Raw genomic sequence first — 23,748 nt, forward strand, 5'->3', positions numbered from 1 at the left:
CCCCTGCAGCTCTGACATTATCCTTGCAACAATCCAAAAGCGGCAATTCCGGCCAGGCAGCTGTCAGGGGCACCCGGGGAGGCTTATAAAGCGATGGCAGTTTATAAAAGTAAGTGATTTGATTACAATGATTGATTATCGGAAATGTTTTTCTATCATGATTCAATTTAATAATTTCAATTCTTTTGATAACCTAAATTTAAAACTTTGCTGAAAAAAAATCACAAGTGTTACCATGGGAACTTAAACACAATCAATGCAATATGAAGAAATTAGAATCTTGGGACAATTTTTTTTCTTATATTGTTATAATTGAACACAGAGAACAAGTAAGTAGTAAAAAAAAGCCAAATACTGAACTGTACAGAAAAATAACACATAAAGGACAGACTATCTCATTTGGGGAGTGGGGGCATGTTAGAATGATGTTCAAGTTGTAGTTTTATTCTGTGGAAAATGAGAGATCGATCTGCAGGCCAGATTTAATACTGAATTGTAAACCTATTAGACCTGTAGACCTATTTTAAGAGGTGAATGAGCCTACAAAATCCAATTCAGCCATCTCCATTATTTTAGTAGCTGTGTCTTCTCTGGACCTGCTAACTTTGATTATGTATACTGATAAAGCTTAAACATTGGCTGGCAGTATCGACCAAAACTGACACAGGGGTAACTAACTAGAAACTAGGGGCAGGATTCCCAAAGGTGTCGTGCAAAGATCATCAGGTAGAGCTTCCTAAAGTTACAGTATATGCTTTAAATGCCTTCAGGTTCTGCCAGCACTATCAGCGCCTCGTACCTTAAACTGATACTCCATCCCATCAGCTCTATGTCTCCTTCATGGGGCGAGAGCATTTCTTCATGGAGTAACAGCAGACTCGAGTAATTGCGCTTTCACGGGACAGACTTACTGTAAACGATTGGAAGTTTATGGAAAAACAGAACTGACAGTGATTTTGGTTTCCTGGACTGCTTAGGAGTTTATTATAGGTAACTGCTTATTAATTACAGAGGAAAGTCTGTATCATTAGGGCCCCAGAGAGTAGCAGTTAAACATGTCGGTGGGTTGGTGGCTTGCTGGGCAGCTCTCTGCCCTGACTCCTCCAGCATTGGGGGTGTGAATCCTGCCTTTGGTTTGTGTGTGAGGTGCTTGCATGCTCTCCGTCTGCTGTGATGGTTTCCTCTGGATATTCTGGGTTTTCTCCCACAGTCCAAAGACTCCCAGTTAGGCTAACTGGAATCTCTCCGTTCCACATGAGATGTGTTGGAGGGGCATTCATTCTAGAGCTTACCCCTGTGTGGGAGAGTCTGTAGCTGTCCTATGAGCCTGACTGAGATGAATGGACAGAATAGCAGTACTGAAAACCAAAAACATTTTTGCTCCCTATCAGGATGGGAAACACTGCTTGATTTCAACCTTAATATATGATAATTAACATATACAGCTTCATGTTTCATGTGAATAACTCTCCTTAAAAAAGCATAATAAATAAATCATCAGTTACTAAACACTATATAATATTTGAAAATCATTAATAAAGTGATAATTAAAAAGGCGGAGCTACAGCATCTAAGCTTCTGGATGAATGGGACGAGGCACATGAAAATTAATAATATTCCAGGGTTATGATTGGTTTTCTCATTCCTGTAATGGAACTGCTTATCAAGCAGAGGGAGGCAGGGAGCCAAAAGCTCATCCTGGGAAGCACAAGGAACAAGATACTCGGGCCCCTGCTTGTTCATCACCAGGCTTTAAGCAGAGGGAGGCAGGGAGCCTGAAGCCCATCCTGGGAAGCAGAAGGAACAAGATACTCGGACCCCTGCTTGTCTGTCAAGAGGCTTTAAGCAGAGGGAGGCAGGGAGCCAGAAGCCCATCCTGGGAAGCAGAAGGAACAAGATACTCGGGCCCCTGCTTGTCTGTCAACAGGCTTTAAGCAGAGGGAGGCAGGGAGCCTGAAGCCCATCCTGAGAAGCAGAAGGAACAAGATACTCGGGCCCCTGCTTGTCCGTCACCAGGCTTTAAGCAGAGGGAGCATTTGATTTGATGCATAAAATGTAACCAAAACACAGGCAGTCTCTGGGTTACAAACCAGATCCAAATATTTAGGTAAATCAGAAAAATAATAATACTGTACATAATCATGATAATAATTATACAGTAACAAGTAAAGTATTAAACCATTTGTTATTAAGAAACATTGTATTTAACCCATTTTTTTATATAATAGGCTTTATGGCACTTTGTAAGTATGAATTGTCTGTAAATCGGACGTTCTTAACCCAGGGACTCCCTGTTATAACAATGGGATTTTAAGATAAGATATTCTGTATTTATCTTTCTGTTTGAAGACCTTGTTTATCACACTATGAAACTGACACTAAATCTACATATAAATATGATCTGAGGGCTACATTGCTTGCACCCCCACACCTACACCAGCATCGCGGTCCTTTATCCAGGCTGTCCTCCTCCTTTATAACTGAGGCTAGTGGCCTTATACAGCCTTCAGATAATTGTAGCCCCGCCCCTCTGCCCACACCATTATGCACTCCAGAGACTGGGAATACATTTTCCCAGAAATAAACACAAACCAACAAAATCGCAATACATTTTGGTAGTAAATTTTAGGATATATAAAAACATTTCATCTATAACCCAGAAATTCCCCTGCGCAGAAGGTGGTGCCTTGATATTTCCGCGGCTCCAACTTAGAAGCCCTGGTTCTGCAGTGAGAATTACATGCAGAATAGAATTGGAAATTGATGGTGAATGTAGAGGTCAGCGACATGGCCAGAATTTCATATCAGGATATTTTTGCTTAGAATCACAATCCACAATATAGATCCTGTTTAGAAACCAACCAATTTGGAATGCATGTACTAATGTAAATGAACCATTTAATGTATGCAGTACCCGGGTCCTTTCTGTGTGGAGTTCGCACGCTCTCCCTGTGTTTACGTGGGTTTCTGCCAGGGGCTCCAGTTTCCTCCCACGTTCCAAAAGCGTGCAATGCAGGGCATGTTGATTGGCGAGTCTAAATTGACCGTGTAATTGTGAGTGTGTGCACCCTGCGGTGTCTTGGCGACTGCCCCGGGTTGGTTCCCGCCTGTGCCCCTTGTTCCCGGGATAGGCTCCAGTCCCCATCGTGACCCCAGTTGAGTTTAAGGGATTACGGTGATGGATGGATGGATGGATGAATGGATGTATGCAATATGGTTACTTAACAAGCTTTCAACTGGTGTGAGCTAAATTGCCTCTACCAAAATGGCAGCTAAATGAAGAAGATGGTGATAGATTTCCGCAGGAGGAAGCCACAGAATAAACTAGTGAATATTCAGGGTCTGGACAGCTGGTTCTTACAGGTACCTGGGTGTCCATCTTAACAATGAAGGGAACTGGTCGGACAGCACAGGTGTACTGCATACAAAAGGCTGGGGATGTCTTCATTTGTTGCGAAGACTATAGTCCTTTGCACAGTGCAGGTCATTGTGCTAAATCATATTTTAGATATGCTAATATCAGACACGTGCAATAATGTACAATGAGAATGTGCATAAGCCATACCATTGTGCCTTTTAATAGTTTTATAATATTTAGTAACATATTTGTTTTATTGCTATTCTCTTTTTCGCTGCTGTAACAAGGGAATTCCCCCTGTGGGGGATCTATACACTCCTGTGAATCTAACCATTCAAACAGCAATTCTATCCTTACAGGAAATACAGCATGTGGCATTATAATAACAAGCTTAATTCATTATTAAGGTATGTAACATACTGTGCATATAAAAGGTACTTTATAGCAAACATGCTTTTAATTTTTTTTTATACTAGAATCTGAAAAGTTCCAAATACATTTACCACTTTGGTCAGTAACTGCATTTATGAACTCAGTTTAGCAACAAATACTCTTTCACTGTTTAGTAAACTTTCACACCCATTTACGTTGCAGAACACCACTTATATATGACCTATAACCTTTAATAAATATTTCAGTTGGATTTAATTGTAATAGGGCCATTCCACCAAATTGGTGCCATTTCTGTCCCCAGGACATTATATGTATAAATATGCATGAAAAACTTTAAATTACATTTATTACATTTAGACTGATGGCATCAGTCTCTATGTCTACATGTATATTGAAATCTTCGAGTATTATAATATTATCTAAGTTAATGACTAAGTTAGTAAGAAGTTCCCCAAATTCAATGTATGGTCCAGGTGGTCGGAATACTATAAAAAATATACAACTCCTATAGATTGCTTCAAACTTTTATCATTTGGGGTTCAATTTTTAAGGGTGAGTTAAAAATAACTGGCAGGCCACCTCCACGCCCAGAGCCATGTCGTTTCGGTATGAAACTAAATCCATCAGGCGAGACTTCAACATAGGGGCTGGTCTCTCCTGGAGATTTTTATAGGGTATGATGGTCACTGTCTATGATGTAAATTATGCCATATAATGGGAGATAATCTCTCCACAATATAGATTATAGCATATGAATGAGCACTGCTCTTTTCAGGATGTAGATTGTAGGGTACAATGCTTAATGTCTGTCCAGGACATTATTTATGGGATATGATGGAAGCTGATCTCAGTAGGCACAGTTCCATCAGGTGCCTTTCTGCTTGTATGCCTGCCACTGACACATCCTGGAGCCTTGGGTTCAGCAGACCACAACAATACGTCACGGGTCTTAGTCCTGGTTAATGGTCTTTGCCCTTACTGTCATTTCATGATGGCAAGGACCCAGGAAATGGTCAAGACCTGCCACTCAGTCTAGCAGCAGACCACTAACTTTTTCATACTGCTTAACAGCTCACACAAGAGTGTCCCTTGAGGAAATGCTGAAGTATACTGTATGTTCAAAATTCAGAATGGGCATCACCATTGAGCAGGTGAAGCTTTTGAGCTTTGAAATTCATACAAGACGTTGCTTTTGGACATATTAATGCTGACTGAGAAATAGAGATAAAAAAGTGAGAAGGCAGCTGGATTCCTCTTCTATTCCATTTTTGATGATACATACTAAGTTTAACATTTATTCTTACTGTGGAGAGCAGGGGCAGGCTTGCCGTACGGGGAGGGAAGGCGGCCGCCTGGGCAGCCAGAAATTAGGGGACCCATGATGACAGAAGTTCCACAAGTTACATTTATGGATATAAGATAAACAATCATTTAATTTATACCAACATATCTGTTATTTTGAATGATTACTCCATCCCGGTTTTAGTGGACTATCCCTACTGTGAGGCTTAATGCTACCCAGCTTTTTTCACACTGCAGGCTGGTGGTCTGGCTGTCTGTGGTTTCACTGCCAAATGAACCGACATAAAGTAGCCTAATAGAAGAAGAAAACGGAGAAAAGATACAAGACTAATATTACATCACTCATGTCTTTGATGTTCACCCACTAGAGTGGTAGGCAAAACATTGGTCAAAACATGAAAAGCCGTACAGAGAACATAATTAAATTAACGTATGCATAAATGTAAGACTAGCCTTAGGGGCAGACTAATGCATAGGCTACCGTTGGCTACAGTACTGTACCATGACAAAAGAGGGAATGATTAAACTTAAATTCAGCCGATTGATCCACCAGCGCAAACTCCCCTCCTCCCCCTGATGCAAATTTGACCAAATTTTACTGATAGCACTCCTGTACCCACCATCATCAGTAAGTTTTACTGCCGGCACCCCTCACTTCGATTAGCGTGTTATTGATAATCCATAATTTTTAATTCCCTCTTGTTTCTTGGGGGGGGGGGGGGCTATTTAATGTCTGCCTAAGGACGCTGCTGTTAAACTCTTTTGCTGACAGGCATTCACTACTGCCAAGGCAGAAATAACCCATCCACTGAGAGCGCGAAGCACTGTGCCTTGCCTAAAATTTGAGGCTGTGGCATCCATTATAGCCATAAAAACACTAGTAAGCTAATACTGGGATCTGTGACTTGGACTTCAGCTTCATGTCATGAATTTAAAAGAGGAGTTTTAGCACTGTGTCACACAGAATACTGGTCAAAAATAAGTTCTTCTGAAACCATCCATTTGTGTTTGAGCCCTTTGCACAAAATTAAGTTTTTATAGCTCTAAGTAAATACTCCAAATGTCCCAATATCCCAGAATGCACAATTTCACTGATGTCCGAGTTGTAAAAAGATATAACCAATCAGGTCTTTGCCCCACGTTCAGCACGACCTTGAAGATTATACAACTGAAGAAGGATCTGATGAGTGTCGGCAGTATGGATTTCAGGGATCTCACTATGTGGACTAGAGGGAGGGCATGTTCCAGTGCCCTGTCCTCAGTGTTAGGCAACATGCACTCCCTGCAACATTCGCATGAATCCTACAGATCAGGGGTTTCAAACTCAGTCACTGGAAGGGCCATATGAAAAGTCAGCCCTGTGAGAGGTCAACACATGGCCTCAGGGCGCTGTTTCTGCAATTCAACTGAAGAGATTGGGACATCTTCAGGGAAGCTGCCACCTACAGCCGCTCAGTAGACCAGGAGGAGTACACAGCCTCAGTGACTGGCTACACCAGCAAATGCACTGAGGATGTTACTGTCTCCAAAACTATCACCACACATGCAAATGGCAAACCCTGGTTCACTGCAGAGCTGGAGACCTCTGTGAAAATCAGAGATGCTGTCTAAAGGTCCAGAGACTGAGAGGCTTATACAACAGTCATAGCCAAACAGTCCCAGGCCATTAAACAGATAAAGTGCACCTATGCAGGGAAAATCAACAGCCACTTCATAGACTCAAAAGACACACGGTGCATGTGGCAGGAAATTCAGTCCACCACTGACCTCAAGCCAACACCCGGGCCTGCAGCAGCGAGGCCTCCCTGCCGGACTGGTGGTTCTAGACCATTTCAAGCGGGGGGGACCAGACTCAGGCCAGTTGTTACAGTATGTTAAAGGGGGCAAATACATTTCACCTTAATTTCCTCCAAGTATTACTTACAATAGATTTCCAGCAAAGAAATGTAAGCACCCAGAAGTAATGGTCCAATTAATGAATTTAATTTGGTTCACGTGCAGACCAGCGATGGGTATGTAAATGATTCAATTTCCAAGGAGCTGGCATGTCTTGTCACCAGACACAGAGAATGTCTCGTAGTCATATTAGACAGCATTACCTGCACCTGACGGAGTTTGATAGGGGTGGCCTTTTGGGTTTGCATGAGGGCAGGTGGTCGTATTGTGCAATTGTGTCACGATCCACCGGGAAGCAGGCGACGGAAGCCGTGAATATAAACAAAAAGGCTTTATTCGTGGGGAAACTCCAAAGACAACACGCGACACTACAATGACCGGACTGGGGAAACAAACGGAAACGCGGACTAAATACAATGGACTAATGACAGCAATCAGGAACAGCTGGTTCACGGGGAATCCACATAGGGTTAACACGGGGAATCCACATAGGGTTAACGAGGGGGCGTGGCACACGGAAGGAGCAGATGATCAGGGCATGACAAATTGTCTGGCATGTAGGGCATGCAGATATCACAGTCACCTAATGTTGGGGCCAATGGGCATGTGAGGGCACCCACACACATTGTAAAGGTTCTGTTCATCCAAGACAAACCACACTAAGGGAGGATCGTCATATTGTGCGCGAAGCATTACAGAACCCCATGACATCTGCGCCTGCCATCCAGACACAGGTATTGGACTCTCTACAATACCTGGTGTCATTCTGTGTCTCGACGACTGACATCAGCCGGACTACAGGTTCACCATCCCATGCGTAAACTTGCGTTATCATCAGTGCATACGGCTGCGTTTGGAGTGGTGCCGTAACGGGACTGATGACAAGTGGCGTCATACCATGTTCAGCAATGAATCTCGGTTCTGCATTACCATGGATGACTGCCGTGTGCATTTGGCAGCACCAAGGGGAGAGGACTAATCCTGCCAATTTTATGGTGAGACACACTGGCATTACTCTTGGCATCATGGTGTGGGGAGCCATAGGGTATGACTTCAGAATCAGAATCAGAATCAGCTTTTATTCACCAAGTGTGCTGGGGCACACAAGGAATTTGTTTCCGGCAGCTTGAGACTCTCTCATACACAGACAATAAGCGACACTATACAAACAATAAATTACACTATACAAGAAATAAAATGTGAAAAATTATAAATATTATAAATATACACACGTGGGTAACACTGTGCAATTAAGGTGCGAGGTAGAGTGCAAACAGGGGGGAAATTGACAGAAGGCACGTGACACAGCTTAGCTGTTTATGAGGGTGATGGCCTGAGGGAAGAAGCTGCTCCTGTATCTGGTGGTTTTTGTAAACAGAGTTCTGTAGCGCTTGCCAGAGGGGAGGAGCTGGAAAAGATTGTGTCCAGCGTGTGACGGATCTGAAATGATTTTATCTGCCCATTTCCTAGTCCTTGAGTAGTACAAGTCCTGGATGGAGGGCAGGGGGGCACCGATGATTTTTCCTGCTGTCCGTACAGTCCATTGCAGTCTGTTCCTGGCCTGTTTAGTGGCTGCTCCATACCAGACTGTGATGGAGGAGCAAAGGACAGACTCAATGACTGCAGTGTAGAATTGGATCAGCAGCTCCTGTGGAAGACTGTACTTGTCTCAGGAAGTACATCCTCTGCTGGGCCTTTTTGAGGATGGAGGTTGGTCTCCCACTTCAGGTCCTGGGAAATGGTGGTACCCAGGAACTTGAAGAACTCCACAGTAGACACCAGGCTGTCTGATATGATGAGGGGGAGCAGTGTTGACAGATGTCTCCTGAAGTCTACTGTCATCTCTACAGTCTTGTGCATGTTCAGCTCCAGGTTGTGCTGACTGCACCAGAGTACCAGCCGCTCAACTTCCTGCCGGTATGCAGACTCATCACCATCCTTAATGAGTCCAATGATGGTGGTGTCGTCTGCAAACGTCAGGAGTTTTACAGCTGAGTTCCTGGAGGTGCAGTCATTTGTGTAGAGGGAGAAGAGCAGTAGGGAGAGGACACATCCTTGAGGGGCACCAATACTGAGGGACCGTGTTTCAGAAGTGATCTCCCCCAGCCTTACTTGCTGCTTCCTACCTGTCAGGAAGCTGGTGATCCACTGACAGGTAGCTGGTGACATGTTGAGCTTGGAGAGTTTGGAGGAGAGGAGATTAGGCATAATGGTGATGAAAGCCGAACTAAAGTCCACAAACAGGATCCTGGCATAAGTTCCTGGCCGGTTGAGATGTTGCAAGATATAATGCAGCCCCATATTCACTGCATCATCCACCAACCTGTTTGCCCGATAGGCAAACTCCAGCTGGTGTCCTGTAATGTCCTTCAGATGGGCTAAAACCAGGCGTTCAAAGGATTTCATGACCACAGACGGGATAATGGTGGAGCGTTTGAAGCAGGAGGGAACTTCACACAGCTCCAGGGATCTATTGAAGATGTGGGTGAAGATGGGAGCCAGCTGATCAGCACAGGTTTTGAGGCAAGGGGGGATACACCGTCTGGTCCCGGTGCCTTCTTGGTTTTCTGTTTCCGGAACAGCCGGCTCTCATCTGCTTCGTGTATTCTGAGTTCCAGGGGGGAGGGTAGGGGGGTTAGGGGTGTGATGGAGGTCGTTGACTCTGGGCTGGGGAGGGTGAGGGAGGAGGGTGAAGGGGAGAGAGATGTGATGGGGGTTATTGTCTCTGGAGTGGGGTGGATGAGGGGTGTGAATCTGTCCATCTCAAACCTGCAGTAGAAGTTGTTCAGCTCGTCTGCCAGGTCTTTGTTTGCTTCAGCGGGGGGCGGAGGAAGTCTGTAGCTGGTGATGTCATGCAGGCCTCTCCACACTGATGCAGGGTCATTGGCTGAGAAACGTTCTTTCAGCTTCTCAGAGTAGCTTCTTTTTGCCACTTTGATCTCCTTGGTCAGCGTGTTCCTAGCTTGCTTGTACAGGGCTCTGTCACCACTTCTGTAGGCATCTTCCTTGGCCTGGCAAAGATGTTGCAGTTTGGGAGTGAACCATGGTTTATTGTTGTGTTTGCAGAAGGTCTTGGTTGGCACACACACATCTTCACAAAAACTGATGTATGATGTCACAGCGTCTGTCAGCTCATCCAGATTATCAGATGCAGCTTCAAAGACAGTCCAATCAGTGCAGTCAAAACAGTCCTGCATTTTCTGCTTTGCTGCATTGGTCCACTTCTTCACAGTTTTGACTACAGGCTTGGCACGTTTAAGTTGTTGCCTGTAAACTGGAATAAGATGGACCAGACAGTGATCAGAATGTCCCAAAGCTGCCCGGGGGACAGAGCGATAAGCATCTTTTAAAATGGTGTAACAGTGGTCCAGTGTGATGTTGTCCCTGGTGGGGCAGTCGATATGCTGTCTGTTGTCTGTTCAGGTTATCTTTGGTAGTGATTCTGGAGACCCTGACGGCACAGCGCTATGTCAGTCACATCCTGCGTCCGCATGTCTTACCCCTCCTGAGACAGCACCCTGGTACAGTCTTTCAACAAGACAACACCTGTCCACACATGGCACGTCTGTCTATGGACTGTCTGCGTCATGCTGAGGTCCTCCTGTGGCCAGCCAGGTCCCCTGATCTTTCCCCAATCGAACATGTTTGGGATTAGCTCGGACGTCAACTCAGACCCAGTGCCAATTTGCAGGATCTTGAGGGCCAGATACAACAGCTGTTGGCTGACTTGCTGCAGGAGAGGATATAACGCTGTACGACTCCCTTCTGCACCATATCACTGCATGTATCCAGGCCTGGGGGGTGCCACATCCACACCCTACTGACATGGGACCCGCAGTGTGGCAGTGTTACTGCCAACTCTGTTGTCCGTTTGATCTGATATTATAATCATTGCGATACAGTCACATGACCTTTCATCACGTACAGATTCAATTAATTTCCACCACTTCGTCTGGGTACTTAACTAATTTTGTCACTGAGTTTATATAACTCACTCTGATTTCTTCTTTAGACTGTCTTGCTTCCACAAGCTTGATTATTTGTTCTGTCGTTAACTTTGCTTTTCACTAACCGAAGTGACCTGACCACCCAGCACACCAATGTAAAGAATTCGTCAAGAAAATGTGCTTACGTTTGTTTCGCCTGTTCCCAGTGCACAAAATTTTTGCCTACATATATAAATGTAAATAATAATAATAGTAATAATAATAATACATTTCTTTCAGACCAAATAAGCATATGTATTTAGGGGGGACACAGGGGTTGCCATGTATGTTGTCATGGGGGCACTACCCCCCCCTCCCCCAGAACTGCACCTGCCACCAGATGTGCTCAGTGACTTCTATGCCCATTTTGAGGCACAGAACAAGGGAATCCATATGGAAGACCACCCCCTCTTTAGGGGTAGCAGTGAAGGCCTAATTGTTAGGGAAAAGATGATTTCTGGTTCAAATCCCCAACCAACAACATACCACTGAGGTACTCTGAGCAAGGAACTGCTCCCCAGGTGATGAATTAGCTGCCCCCTGCTATGTCATGATGTGATATATGGCTTAAATGCAGAGGACACATCTTGTTGTTGTGTGCTATGGTGTGTCAACAATGACAACTAATCACTTTCCCCTTTCTTTGAATGACCAGGCACTATGGCCTATCCACCACTGATGTCAGGAAGACTCTATGGAGAATCAACCCACAGAAGGTGGCCAGACCTGACAACATACAGTACCTGGTTGGGTGTTCATCAGTAGACAGTGCTGACCAGCTGGCAGATTTGATCTCAAACTCTTTCTTCTACTACTCAAGTGATGTGTATTGTGGAATGCCGTTATGTAATTTATGTTTGCTGCTGTAAGAACAATTTCCCAGTCAGGATCAATAAAGCACATCCATCCATCCATCCATCCATGGATGTAAATTATCACCCCCAATAATCAAAACCAGGTAATACAACCTCCTGGACCCCCTTTAATGGGGTGATAAAAATAACCACCCCAGTGCTCAACCCAAAGTTATGCTCTTGCATCCATCCATCCATCCATTGTATTGTGTTCACAATGTTATGCATTTTTATTGTATTTGTTTTTATGTGTAACATCAATAGGCCCCCAAGGTACATGGTATTTTAATGCACTGTGTACTGGTATATGGATGTATTGACAATAAAGTATTCTTGCATCTTGAAGAATGGACAATCAGATACAAAACCTCACTGAAGATATCAAATTAAATCAAATGTGTCCAGTGGACTGGTTACTATTATTTATCTAATTTTATATATTATCCACTGGATCCTTCTTATAAATAAGAAAGAGTTTGAGTTTAGACCCAAGAATTCAAAACAACCAGATTTCAACTAGAGCTGTAATGGTATTCACACGTACTGTACCACATATTCATTGCATGCCCTTCAGTTTCATTATTTTTGGGAGTATCATGGATCAAATTAATACATTTCTTGACACAGACAGAAGCTAAATTCACAAGCAGATGTTCAACATGGAAAACATTATATCAACTGTTGCTGTCAGTTAGCTACAGTTAACTGGCTACAGTTTGGGAACATTTTGGTTTCCCAATTAGTTACACCAACACTGGAGAGAGAACAGTTGATAAGACTGAGACTGTCTGTAGGCTCTGTTACACCAAACTCAGATATGTTGCTGGAAACACATTCAACAAACTAACTCATATTTCTTTTAGATTGGGCTACATACAAACATACTGTCAAGGTCAGCCCCTGTTGTCCTACTCTGTGTCCCTTCCCCTCAACAGGCGTTGCTGGTCATCCCGTTCTTTGTGTTAGTCTTTGTTCTTCCCTGTTACCTGTCTAGCCACATGGCTCAATGTGTTGAGCATGTGGTTGTCTGTGAACCTTGCCCTGTGTTTGAATCCTGCCTCCTGTTTTTGTATGTTGCTCCTTAGTGTTTCTAGTTCTTGTATCTGGTGATTTTGTATTTGGTCTTGTTCCTTGTGCCCCTGCTTGTCTTTACCTGTTTGTAATTCCCCAGTGTTAGTTTCTTATTCCTTGGTTAGTTCTTAGTTTCCCTGTTTTTAGTTCCTTTGAGTTTATTAGTTCCACCTGTGCCCTGTTTTCCTGGTCTTTGTTAATTAGTCTCACCTGTCCTGTGTTAGTGTCGTTACCCCTTTAGTATTTTAGTTCCTGCTTCTGTTTAGTTCCTCAGTGGTTCATTGTCGGTTGATGTTAGAAGGTTTATTGCGAAGGTTCTGTTTGTGCTTGTGTAGTATTCCCTGTGTTAGATGTTACCTGCCCTGTTTTTGTAGTAGTCTTTGTTTACTTTTGACCCCCCGTGGTCCTTTGTTTTTGTTAGTCCTTTCTTGTGTTTTTAGTTCAGTTACTGTAAATAAACCCTGTTTGTTTTTCTTGGAGCCGCCAGTGGGTCGTCCACGTATTTTGTGCCCGTGTCATGCCACGTTCTCGTACCCGAGCCGCCCGGAATCATAACACATACATCTGCAGGGGTGTTTACCACTACAGATATGCAACCATACTTGGTAATAGAGAACAAAGGATTTAGAGAAGATTTAGTTAATTATGATTATGATGATGCAGTATTTAAAAAAATATACATTTTCATATATCTTACATATTTTTACATGGCTTTGTTTTTCAGACAGGTCGACAGACGTGTTGACTTGGGTTTACAACTGTTCCTAATTTTGTTTGTGTGTGTAGTTTTAATAATGAACTGGATTCACAAAATCAGTTTTCCCTGATAAACCGCTTGAATCTTTAATCTGTTGTACTGAAACTGCACCAAAGTGTGAACCCAAAACCGAGGTCTGTACCGTCCTGTGAAATTTGTATACCATTACACCCCTAACTACGGGGCCATTTTTAACAAAATCAAAATCATTTCACCAACTTTGAAGAATCGTGTTGCAGGATGGATGTGGCCTGCGAATCATGAGTTTGATGGATGTGCTCTAGATGCTACAATAACACAGCACATGTCTGTTATAGTCTATTATACGCATGAGGCTCAGAGCTGGTTGCTAAGCTAAATGCAAATCTGTTGTTGTGTTATGCAAACCTGCTAATTACAGAGAAGGAAATATGGTTGGAGGCAAAAGCATTAAAGCCTTTAAAGTCAAGTTTTTGAAAATAGCCTCATGTAAAGACCATAGTCTGACCATAAACATTTTTCCTTTTAGACACGGCTGCCCTCTGTACTTCTCAAATGAACTAAATAATTCATGCAGTGAAATTGGCCATAATCATGTTCTTTTGAGAAATTTCCTTTATATTTAGTTAGTAAGAATACCTGTAGTACAAGCACTCTCCCAACTGCAGTACTGCACTTCACTAGGGTATGATTCTCAACTCATTACAATAGATAATATTAATATTAATATTCTCTGCATTCCCCCTTCCTGCAGACTTAGGCATATTTCACATTAATGTCAATGGCAATTGATTACATTTACTGGAGCAGATTCCACTACAACTAAAAGGAACTCAAAATGGATGTTTCTGCTACCAGTTTTGCTTGCTCATCATAAATATTTAGTGCAACTGGGAGAAATAAATACATATTTTCATAGTTTTAAAGAGAGAACGACATGAAAATGAATTTAATTCTTTTCCTGCTTCCCCAGACCCCACTTTCTGTATACAGAAACTCCTCACTTAACGACTGAGTTCCGTTCCTATGACTAGGTCGTTAGGCAAATTGGTTAATAATTGAGGAACCGCCCCTTACTGATATTTTAAACCTGCTGTACTGGTAGTGGGCTTGTGTCAGCCATCTTTATATATTGTTTTAATGTCACTTTTGCACCATGTATATTTATAAATTATGCTTGCCACTGGGACTGTCCTGCCCTGATCACCCGCTCCTTCCGTGTGCCACGCCCCCTCCTTAACCCTGTGTGGATTCCCCGTGTGACCAGCTGTTTCTGATCGTTGTTATTAGCCCAATGTATTTAGTCCGTGTTTCCGTTTGTTTCCCCAGTCCGCTCATTGTATAGTCAGTCTGCGTTTGCTTGCCATTCTGTTTCATTAAACCCCATATTTTCCCGATCATCCGTCTCCCTGCTCTTGCTTCACAAGTGCGGCATGACAGGGACGCTGCGCTGCCATTTCCACGACCAAAGTTCTCGCACAGGGACCCACCACCTGCAGGAGGACCAATAAGGGTCCAGTGCATTATAGATGGGGCAGCAGTCAAAGGATTCTATCCCCCGCCACTGAAACTGGCTTTAGGGACATGGAATATGACCCCTCTGGTGGAAAAGGAGCTTGAGTTAGTGTGGGATCTGGAACCAAACTCCTGGAGAGGGACTTTAATGCTTGCATGGCTAATGACAGTGAATCCTGGAAGGGTGTGATTGGGAGGATCAACCTGCTCCATCTGATCCCAAGCGGTTCTGTTATTGAACTTCTGTGCTAACCTCAATTTGTCCATAATAAACACCATGTTCAAGCATAAGGGGCTGTGTCTGAAGTCAGGGGCTCCATCCTTGAAGGATGTGGTCTATGTAGCCTTTGTAGGCTGCGTCCTTCAAAGATTTGAATCTTGGGATCTTGCCAAAGGAATAATGCATTTCTAGGCTGCATTTGAAGGTGCCTTCGAAAAGTGCTGCTGTGACACATTTGGTCGTCAAATGCAGCCTTTGAAGGATGCAGCCCCTGAATTAGGACACCTGGCACCAGAGTACCCTAGGCCATAGCTCAATTTATTTTGTAATCATATCATCGGATCTATGACCATATGTCTTGGACACTCAGGTGCAGAGAGGAAATGATCTTTCAACTGATCACTACCTGGTGGTTAGTTGGATGTGATGGTGGGGGAAAATGTCGGATAGACCTAGTAGATTCAAATGTTTAGTGAGGGCAGAGGCTCCCATCTGGGAGAACTTCAGTTCATACCTCCAGCAGAACTTCTCTTGCATTACAAGCAGATGCAGCATGTAAGCCAAAATTCTGAGGGGGTCCAGAGTACGGGGGGTCGTCCCCAAAAAAAGAGAAGATAATGACACAATTTACTATAATTTGACGGGACTGCGGTTTCTGTCATTTTTTTAAACAATGATTTTTCCTTTGCGTCTTGACCTGGAGATAACAAATGTAATTCAGTGTTTTGCTGACTAAGCTGTGATGGTGGTGGTAGGTAAAAGCTTTCAGCTCACTGTCATGATACTCACAGGGTTCCCCTTTAGTGATGTTAAATAGGATGCTATGCTATAACCAGTCATGAGTAGTGAGCCAGAAGGTCCGGATTGAGGGATGAACTTTAGCTGGTAGCAGCCAACTATCTTGCAAAGCAAACAATGCCTATATTTCTGAAATGCAATTATAACAAAATATATAATTATAACAAAAATGTATAAGTAATTGCAGTTAATTTTCACATATGTTTGAAAAAAGGTTTCATGCTGAAGCTCTACTACTTGAATAACCCACCATTAACTTCTCGCTGCATTGATGCATAGCAGAGTCCTGAGTGTGTCTGTAAGTTTGGAAGAAACCAATTCCATAGGGAAGGGGCTATGTGAATTTTAGAGGTATGATCTATATGACATAATTGGGAGAATACGTTTGACTCACTGTATAAAATGATCACAAACAGAGAACGTAGAGGACCTCCGAATCCCACTGAGACGCTTTCCTTGGAGGAAGTAAAGTTAGAGGACTGAGAGGAGGACATGCCCATCACAAGGGTGGAGGTCAGTGATATAGTCAAAAAAATCTTTAGTGGATGGACTGTGGTGAAACCTCTGACTTGACTTATCAGCCTGGGTTGGATTGCCTTCAACATACTCAACATATCCAGTCATGCGTGGTCTTAAGGGCCTCCTCCACTGCTCGTGACTTAACAGCAACACCAGAAATGCCCTCGAGTCACAAGCCCATCCATACTGGACAAAGGGCTGGAGCATGTTTGATTTAGGACTACCATATCATAAGTATATGGAATCCCGTAAAAGGCCATGCCGCAGAAGTATGCGGCATTTAGTGACCAACCCATCAATCTGAAACATTCAGCTCGGCAGTCACCGCTCAGACAAAAGCTCCACAACTTTGGCATCCATCACCTCCCTTTTCCTTTGACTCAGAATCTTTCATGGGTTTGGCTCCGTTGGGGTACAGCGTGTGACACAGCTAGACAAAGTGGCTCTCCAGAACATTATAGCAGCAATACCAAATATAACAGTCACAACAAAAATGGTTATCATGAAAAGGCAACACAGTTGTGGTCCTATGGGGGACCAGTCTCGAAAGAACCACCAGGGTCGGACACACGTCTGCAGTGGGCTTGGTGGACCCATACATTGATTCTCTCCACCTTCACTGCATGAGGGGTCACCATCAGAACCTGGTGTGGCCCCCTCCATCTTTTCCCATTCAAATCACAGAGTAACACCCAGTCTCCTGGTTTGAGCAGTGTCACAGCTTGTCATGGCTCCTCCTCTGGAATCCTCCAATTGGTGTGAAACTGGTCCCAGGCTGCACCTATTGCTTGCCACAATCCTGTAAGATAATTCAGCAACTCTCCATCCACTGTTTCTAATGTAACATATCATGAGGGAGACAAAACACGCATTGGCCTTCCTGTCAACACTTCAAATGGAGCTAACCCTGTTTGGCAATGTGTCCTGGCTTACATGAACAACAAAGCCAGGGGCAGGGCATCAACCCAAGGCAGGCCCGTTGTCTCCGAAATCTTGGCCAATTTTAATTTCAGTCTTTGATTTGCCCTCTTCACCATCCCTCCACTGGAGGGGTGATATGCACACTAATGCACTGTCGTGATTTTAGATGGAACATCCCATCAAGGAATCACCTCCTTTAACAGACATTTAGCCATGCTCAGAGTATCAATGTGGCGGTAAGGGAATGCTTCCACCCATCAGGAAAACAGATCTACAAACACCAAACAATACTTATATCCTTTGCATGGCGTCAGTTCAATGCAATCCATCTGTAAGTGATTGAACAGCCCATAGGGACTCAGAGTCACTGCAAAGTCAGCTGGAATGCCCTTTCCCACTTTGAATTTCGTGCACACCATACACTTCCCACAGAATTGGGCAGCAGCTGCGGCAAACCCAGTGGCATGCAACACCCGAGTCACAGCTGCCACCATCCCGTCACGAGACACATGATCCAGGCCATGAACAGCTTTGGCCGTCCCTGAATATGCGGACCTAGAGAGATAAGGTTGGTTAGTCCCAGAATGCCTCCACACTCCTTCCCCATCACACCATGCTCCGTTCTTTTTCCATCCGCAGAGCTCACCCTCCATTGCACCTGTTTGAATCAAAACAAGATAATTTCCAAAACATGAGTTATCAACATTTCCCAGAATAATCGTATTCCCAAACCCACTGGGATCCATAACTAAATTCTTAGCCCACTGGACGGCTAAATCGTTCCCCCAACTGATTTCATCAGCCTGCTTATTGTGGGCCTGGCACTTCACTATTGCCACCTGCTCAGGTAGCATGAGAGCGTCCAGCAATTGTTCCACCAACTGGTGATGCTGAATGGGTTTCCCAGTGCTGGTCAGAAAACCTCTCTGCCTCCATACACTCTAAAAACTGCTGGGTTAAAAACAACCCAATTTGGGTTATTTTGGTAACCCAGCGCTGGGTAAAAAAGGGACTAACCCAACGCTGGGTTATTTTGACCCAACAAGTTGGGTTACACGTTTAACCCAGCATGCTGGGTTGTGATTTTTAACCCAACTATTAGTTAAAAATGACTACACTGCTGGGTTGAATGTAACCCAAAATGGGTCAGAAATTTAATCTAGAAACTTTGGTGATTAAAATTACTAAAATAAAAACAATTCTACAGCAATACATACTTCAGTAATGGAATTTTATTTATGACAAAACATGTAAAAAATGTGTCCATATGAATTTAAGACATTTTTCCCATCTCCACCTCAGCATCAAGACAATTTCTATTAAAATGTATCAAACTATCACAGAAACACTGTGACTGAAGTCAGTAACAATGCATCAGACTGAAGTCAGACAAATTAACTTTAGAAAAACACAATTTGAAATATGAAAACGTTTCATAACATTTACATCATGCATAAACATTAATATATCCTGAGATATACAGGAATCATCAGTAAGAATCAATTGCAATGTAATTGCAGAGTAGAGGAAAAATAAAAGTATGTAGAAGTAATAATGAAAAAGCATCTAACTGACTGAAGTCAGAAAGATTAACTTTAAAATACAAATTTGTGCATAAACATTAACATATCCTGATATATATAAATCATCAACTGAAAAAATATGTAGAAGTAATAATGAAACGGCATCAAACTGACTGAAAAAACAAACGAAAAAAAAACTTAAGAAAATACAAATTTAAGATTAGGAAAAAATAGGAAAACATTTTATAACTTTCCCATTAACAATTATGTGCAAACATCAATATATCCTGAGATATAAAGTGACTGAAGTCAAATTTACTTCCAAGAAAATATGTATTTAAAATATGAAAACATTTCAAACGTCCACTGCAGCAAGTAATGTACTTTGCTCAAATGCTGTGCCATTTATTATAGCAAAGGGTTGAAAGCAGTGGTTGTCTCCAAGCATGAGAACATAGGAAAATTCAATGGACTCTTCTGAACGAAGGTACTCAGCCATATTGGTCCCAATCTGAAAAAAGGAAAAATAAATAAAAAAGAAATGGTATAGATTCATTAAGAACTCAAAAATGTGTAAAAGTTAAATATCCTTAGAGCTACCTTCAGAACACCTAAAAAACCTTTAGGAGCATTAAAGACCATAACACACCAAGCTATCAGCATTAGTTAACCACTGTCCATGGCCTTAGCACTATGCTTAGAAAATGTCCGTCGAACATGCTTAGTTTCAAGCCTCCTTTAGCCTGAGCTGAGCTCAGACATTCCCGCCTGCATCAAACCATTTACAGGATTAAAGAAATTACATGTTCGTAGTAAATTAACATCGTTTGCTGTCGAATGTACAACTAAGTCAAACGAATTGAACGAAATGTACCTTACAAGCAGAGCGGGAAATTTATGTGGATGTGCTGACAAAATCAAATTAGTTAAGTAAACTCCGCTATATCAAAACCGTATCTAACACAGTAAATCATTAATAATAAACAAAGTAGATTTAACATATAAAAGAGTAATATTTAAAAATTTTACGTTATCCTTTCCAAGCTCCTTCCGATGACGATGTCACGCGCGCTTTCCCGTCCACTGAGCAAGAGATCGGCCGTCGCTTAGTCGTTAGGTAATCTCAGTTCAACTGACCGAAAGCCTAAAATTTGCGTGTATATATATTATACAGTAAAGCAAATGTTTTATTTATTATGAACATTGTTAAATACACACTGAATAACTTACGTTTCAGACAGAATTTCACTGGCTTCCCTCTAAAGACGGCGCAAAACTCCGTCAACTCTCGCTGATGTCCCTGGATGTTGACGTGACGTGCGTGCTCTCTTTCACGTCCGCGTTCCCAACCCAGCACTGCTGGGTTATAGATCAAGACCGATTTTCAACCCAAATTGGGTTAAATCAACCCAACTTTGTTACCCAGCAGTCTCAACCCAGCATTTGGGTTGAAAAAACAACCCAGCGTTTTTTAGAGTGTAGTGCGCCATGATTGTGACACACTCCAAAGGCATATCTTGAGTTTGTGTAGATAGTGACTTTCTGTCCTTCAGCCAGTTTACAGACCTGTTGCAGCGCAAACAGCTCAGTCGCTTGTGTGGACCAATGTCTGGGCAGATGCATTCTGTCAATAAGTGATCCATCTTGCAGCACCACTGCATAGGAAGTTGTTGGTGATCCATCCTCCAGCCTCAAGAGCTCCTGTTGACGAACAGGGGAGTGCCTCCTTCCAGTGGAATGTCAGTCAGATCCGCTCTAGGTCTGCATACACAGTCAGTTACTTGTAAACAATCATGTGGTTCCCCATCCTCCCTCGTGGGTAAGAGGTTCATTGGGTTCAAAGCAGAACACCTTTCCACAGTCACATTTGCTAATGTTAGTAAGACACACACTGATTGTACAAGTGTCACCTGAGATGTCCTGGCCTGTGTCATGACCGCATGCACCACATGGGGGACTCAAAGTTTTAGTAGATGCAGCTAGACTAGGTCTGCACTTGCAATCACTGCCTCAGCTGCTGTAGCCACCACTCTAAGACAGGGTAACGTTTGAGCCTTGGAGACCAAATGCTTTCAGTACTATGCAACCGGATTGCACCTTCCCCCTTGAGATTGAGACAGAACTGAGGTCATGAACCCCTTCTTTTCGTCCACATACTGAACGAATGGCTTTTCATACTCTGGCACCCCCAAAGCTGGGGCTCACATTAAAGCTTGTTTTAAATTGGTCAGAGCATCTTCAGCTTCAAGTGTCTGCGTCAGTCTGTCAGTCCTAGCCCAATTGTCAGATCAACCAGAGGCTGTGAAGTAATAATCCTGAATCCAAGGCCTACAATAGCCAATCATGCCTAGGACTGAAAGCAATTGCCATTTAATCTCTGGCTTAGGCATCTCCTATATGGAGGCCACTTGTTCTGGTCCTAATGACCTTCCCCCACTTGTCATTTCACCCTCTGTGACACCAGCTGCAGCTTTTCTTTGGAAGCTTTGTGCTCATTTCTTGCTAGGAAGTCTTACAGAGCTCTGGTGTCCTGTGTACAAGACTCGCGAGTGTGAGAGCAAAGCAGCAATCATCCACATACTGAACTAGTGTGCTGCCCCCAGGCACAGGAAACCCTTCCAAATTTTTTGCTACAGTAGCTCCTGTCCATACACGCTAGATGACTCTGTGTAGCCCTGGGGCATCATTGTCCAGGTCCACTGCTTCCCCTGAAAGGTGATGGCGAAACAGTACTGGGAATCTGGATCTATTGGGGTAGAAAAGAAAGCATTAGCCAAGTCAATGACAGAAAACCATTTGGCCTCTGCTAATATGGAAGCCAGTATCATAACCGGGTTGGGTACAATAGGAGCCCAGGGGTGTATGGCTGCATTGACACCCCTCAGATCTTGTACAAACCTACAAGTAACATTTGCCTTTTTTACAGGTAAGATAGGAGAATTAACTGGAGAATAGGCTATTTCCTTAATAGCCCCCCTTTTCACCAGATCTACATGTACTTCTCTCACTCCCTCCTCAGCTTCTCTAGATAAGGGATACTGGGTCTTATGAGACCAAAAGTCAGACTTGGGGTGGACTTCCAAAGGCTCAGCAGACACCACTCTCCCAAAATTATTTTTTCCTTTTATCCACAAACTATCTGTTACTACCTGTCACTGGGAGATGAGAAATGATAGAAGAACCAAGTATAACTCCAAACATTAAGTGTTTTGAAAGCAAGATTTATAAGCTCAACCCAGTCTGTATATCTCAGATCCAGCATCTGACTTCCCAGACACTTCTGTGGTATATTAGTCCACAGGTCTATCCCATTTAATGTTGACACTTGTATGCAACAGCACAGAGCAAAATCAACTTCCATCCATCCATCCACTATCTCCCGCTTATCCGGGCAGGGAACCCCAAACTTCCCTCTCCCCGGCCACTTCATCCAGCTCCTCTGGGGGAATCCCGAGGCGTTCCCAGGCCAGTCGAGAGACATAGTCCCTCCAGCGTGTCGTGGGTCTTCCCCGGGGCTGAGATGAGGATCAACACCTCCAAGTCAGAGGATATGGAACCATATGCTCTAGGTTGAGGATGAGTTACCACCTCAAGTGGAAGAGTTCAAGTATCTTGGGGACTTGTTCATTAGTGAGGGATGAAGATCGGAAGATTGACAGCCAGATCAGTGCAGCATCAGCAATTATGTGGACATTATATTTGTGTATCATGGTGAAGAGAGAGCTAAGCTAAAAGGCAAAACTGTTGATTAACAAATTGATCTATGTTCCAACCCTCACCTATGGCTATGAGCTCAGGGTAGTGACTGAAAGAATGAGATGGGACGGACCCAGGACACGCTGGAATGGTATCTCCCAACTTGCCTGGGGACACCTGGGTACCTCCCTGAAGGAGCTGGATGGGATGGCTGGGGAGAGGGAGGTCTGGACATCTCTGGTCAGACTGCTGACCCTGCAACCTGGACCCGGATAAGTCTCAACTGCAATTTTTTACCTCATCAAAAAATGGAAAAATAAACGACTAACTAAATCAACTAAATAAATGAACAGAAAGATTCAGGTTTTGTGTTTTTAGAGTTCAAATTTTCATTTGGTTTCCTGACATTTCATGCATTTGTGGGGTGCCAATCATCTTGAGCAACACATTCACCCTGAAGTTATATGTCTTGCATGCTTTTATGGCTAACAAAACTTTTTTCATTACAGACTATTCATTGTCAGATTTACTGTTAAAGCATACCTTTTAATGAATTCATATTTTCAGTAAAAAAAAAGATGTTTCTATATTTCACATATCTGAAAGACATCCCAAAGTGCCACCTCCCCAAGATCCCAAAGTGCTACCAATGTTTATATTCAGCACAAACCCAGCACCAAACTCAGCATTAAGAATGTCATTAATCTATTTTTTGTAAATCAACTCTTAACATACACTTTTCTCTTAACAAACCAATTTTCAGAGGTAGAGATTTTGTGAAAAACACACTATAAACATTTCTGGGTAAGACTTTTGAACTCTGGAGCATGTGGTGTTGACAACACATAGGTGATTAAAACATCCAGAAGCATCCAAATGTCATTTGGTTTGATTACTAAAGTGTTATAACTTTGGAGTGACACTATTTCTTTCAAAGTCATTGGCATACACAATGAATAT

General features: G+C 43.1%; 1 protein-coding gene and 1 long non-coding RNA gene across 3 annotated transcripts in view; one reads left to right on the top strand and one right to left on the bottom strand.

The window, feature by feature from the left end:
- Nucleotides 1–11,868, top strand: part of slc2a9l2 (solute carrier family 2 member 9, like 2) — a 130,542-nt gene extending 118,674 nt beyond the window's left edge. Inside the window, exon 12 of one of the 2 annotated variants that reach the window (XM_072718541.1) lies at nt 11,591–11,868. In XM_072718541.1, the coding sequence (XP_072574642.1) occupies nt 11,591–11,700 (110 nt within the window). In that variant the 3' untranslated portion in view covers nt 11,701–11,868. The remainder of the gene's footprint in view (nt 1–11,590) is intronic. The other variant, XM_072718532.1, reaches the window with a different exon arrangement.
- Nucleotides 11,869–18,783: 6,915 nt separating this feature from the next.
- On the bottom strand, nt 18,784–20,575 carry LOC140593604 (uncharacterized). The gene is made up of 2 exons (XR_011994012.1): nt 20,122–20,575; nt 18,784–19,603 (listed from the first exon to the last, which is right to left on the bottom strand). It is a non-coding gene; the product is annotated as an uncharacterized lncRNA (long non-coding RNA).
- Between the last annotated feature and the right edge of the window lie 3,173 nt (nt 20,576–23,748).

This window comes from Paramormyrops kingsleyae, chromosome 12 (assembly GCF_048594095.1).
Source record: "Paramormyrops kingsleyae isolate MSU_618 chromosome 12, PKINGS_0.4, whole genome shotgun sequence".
NCBI lineage: Eukaryota > Metazoa > Chordata > Actinopteri > Osteoglossiformes > Mormyridae > Paramormyrops > Paramormyrops kingsleyae.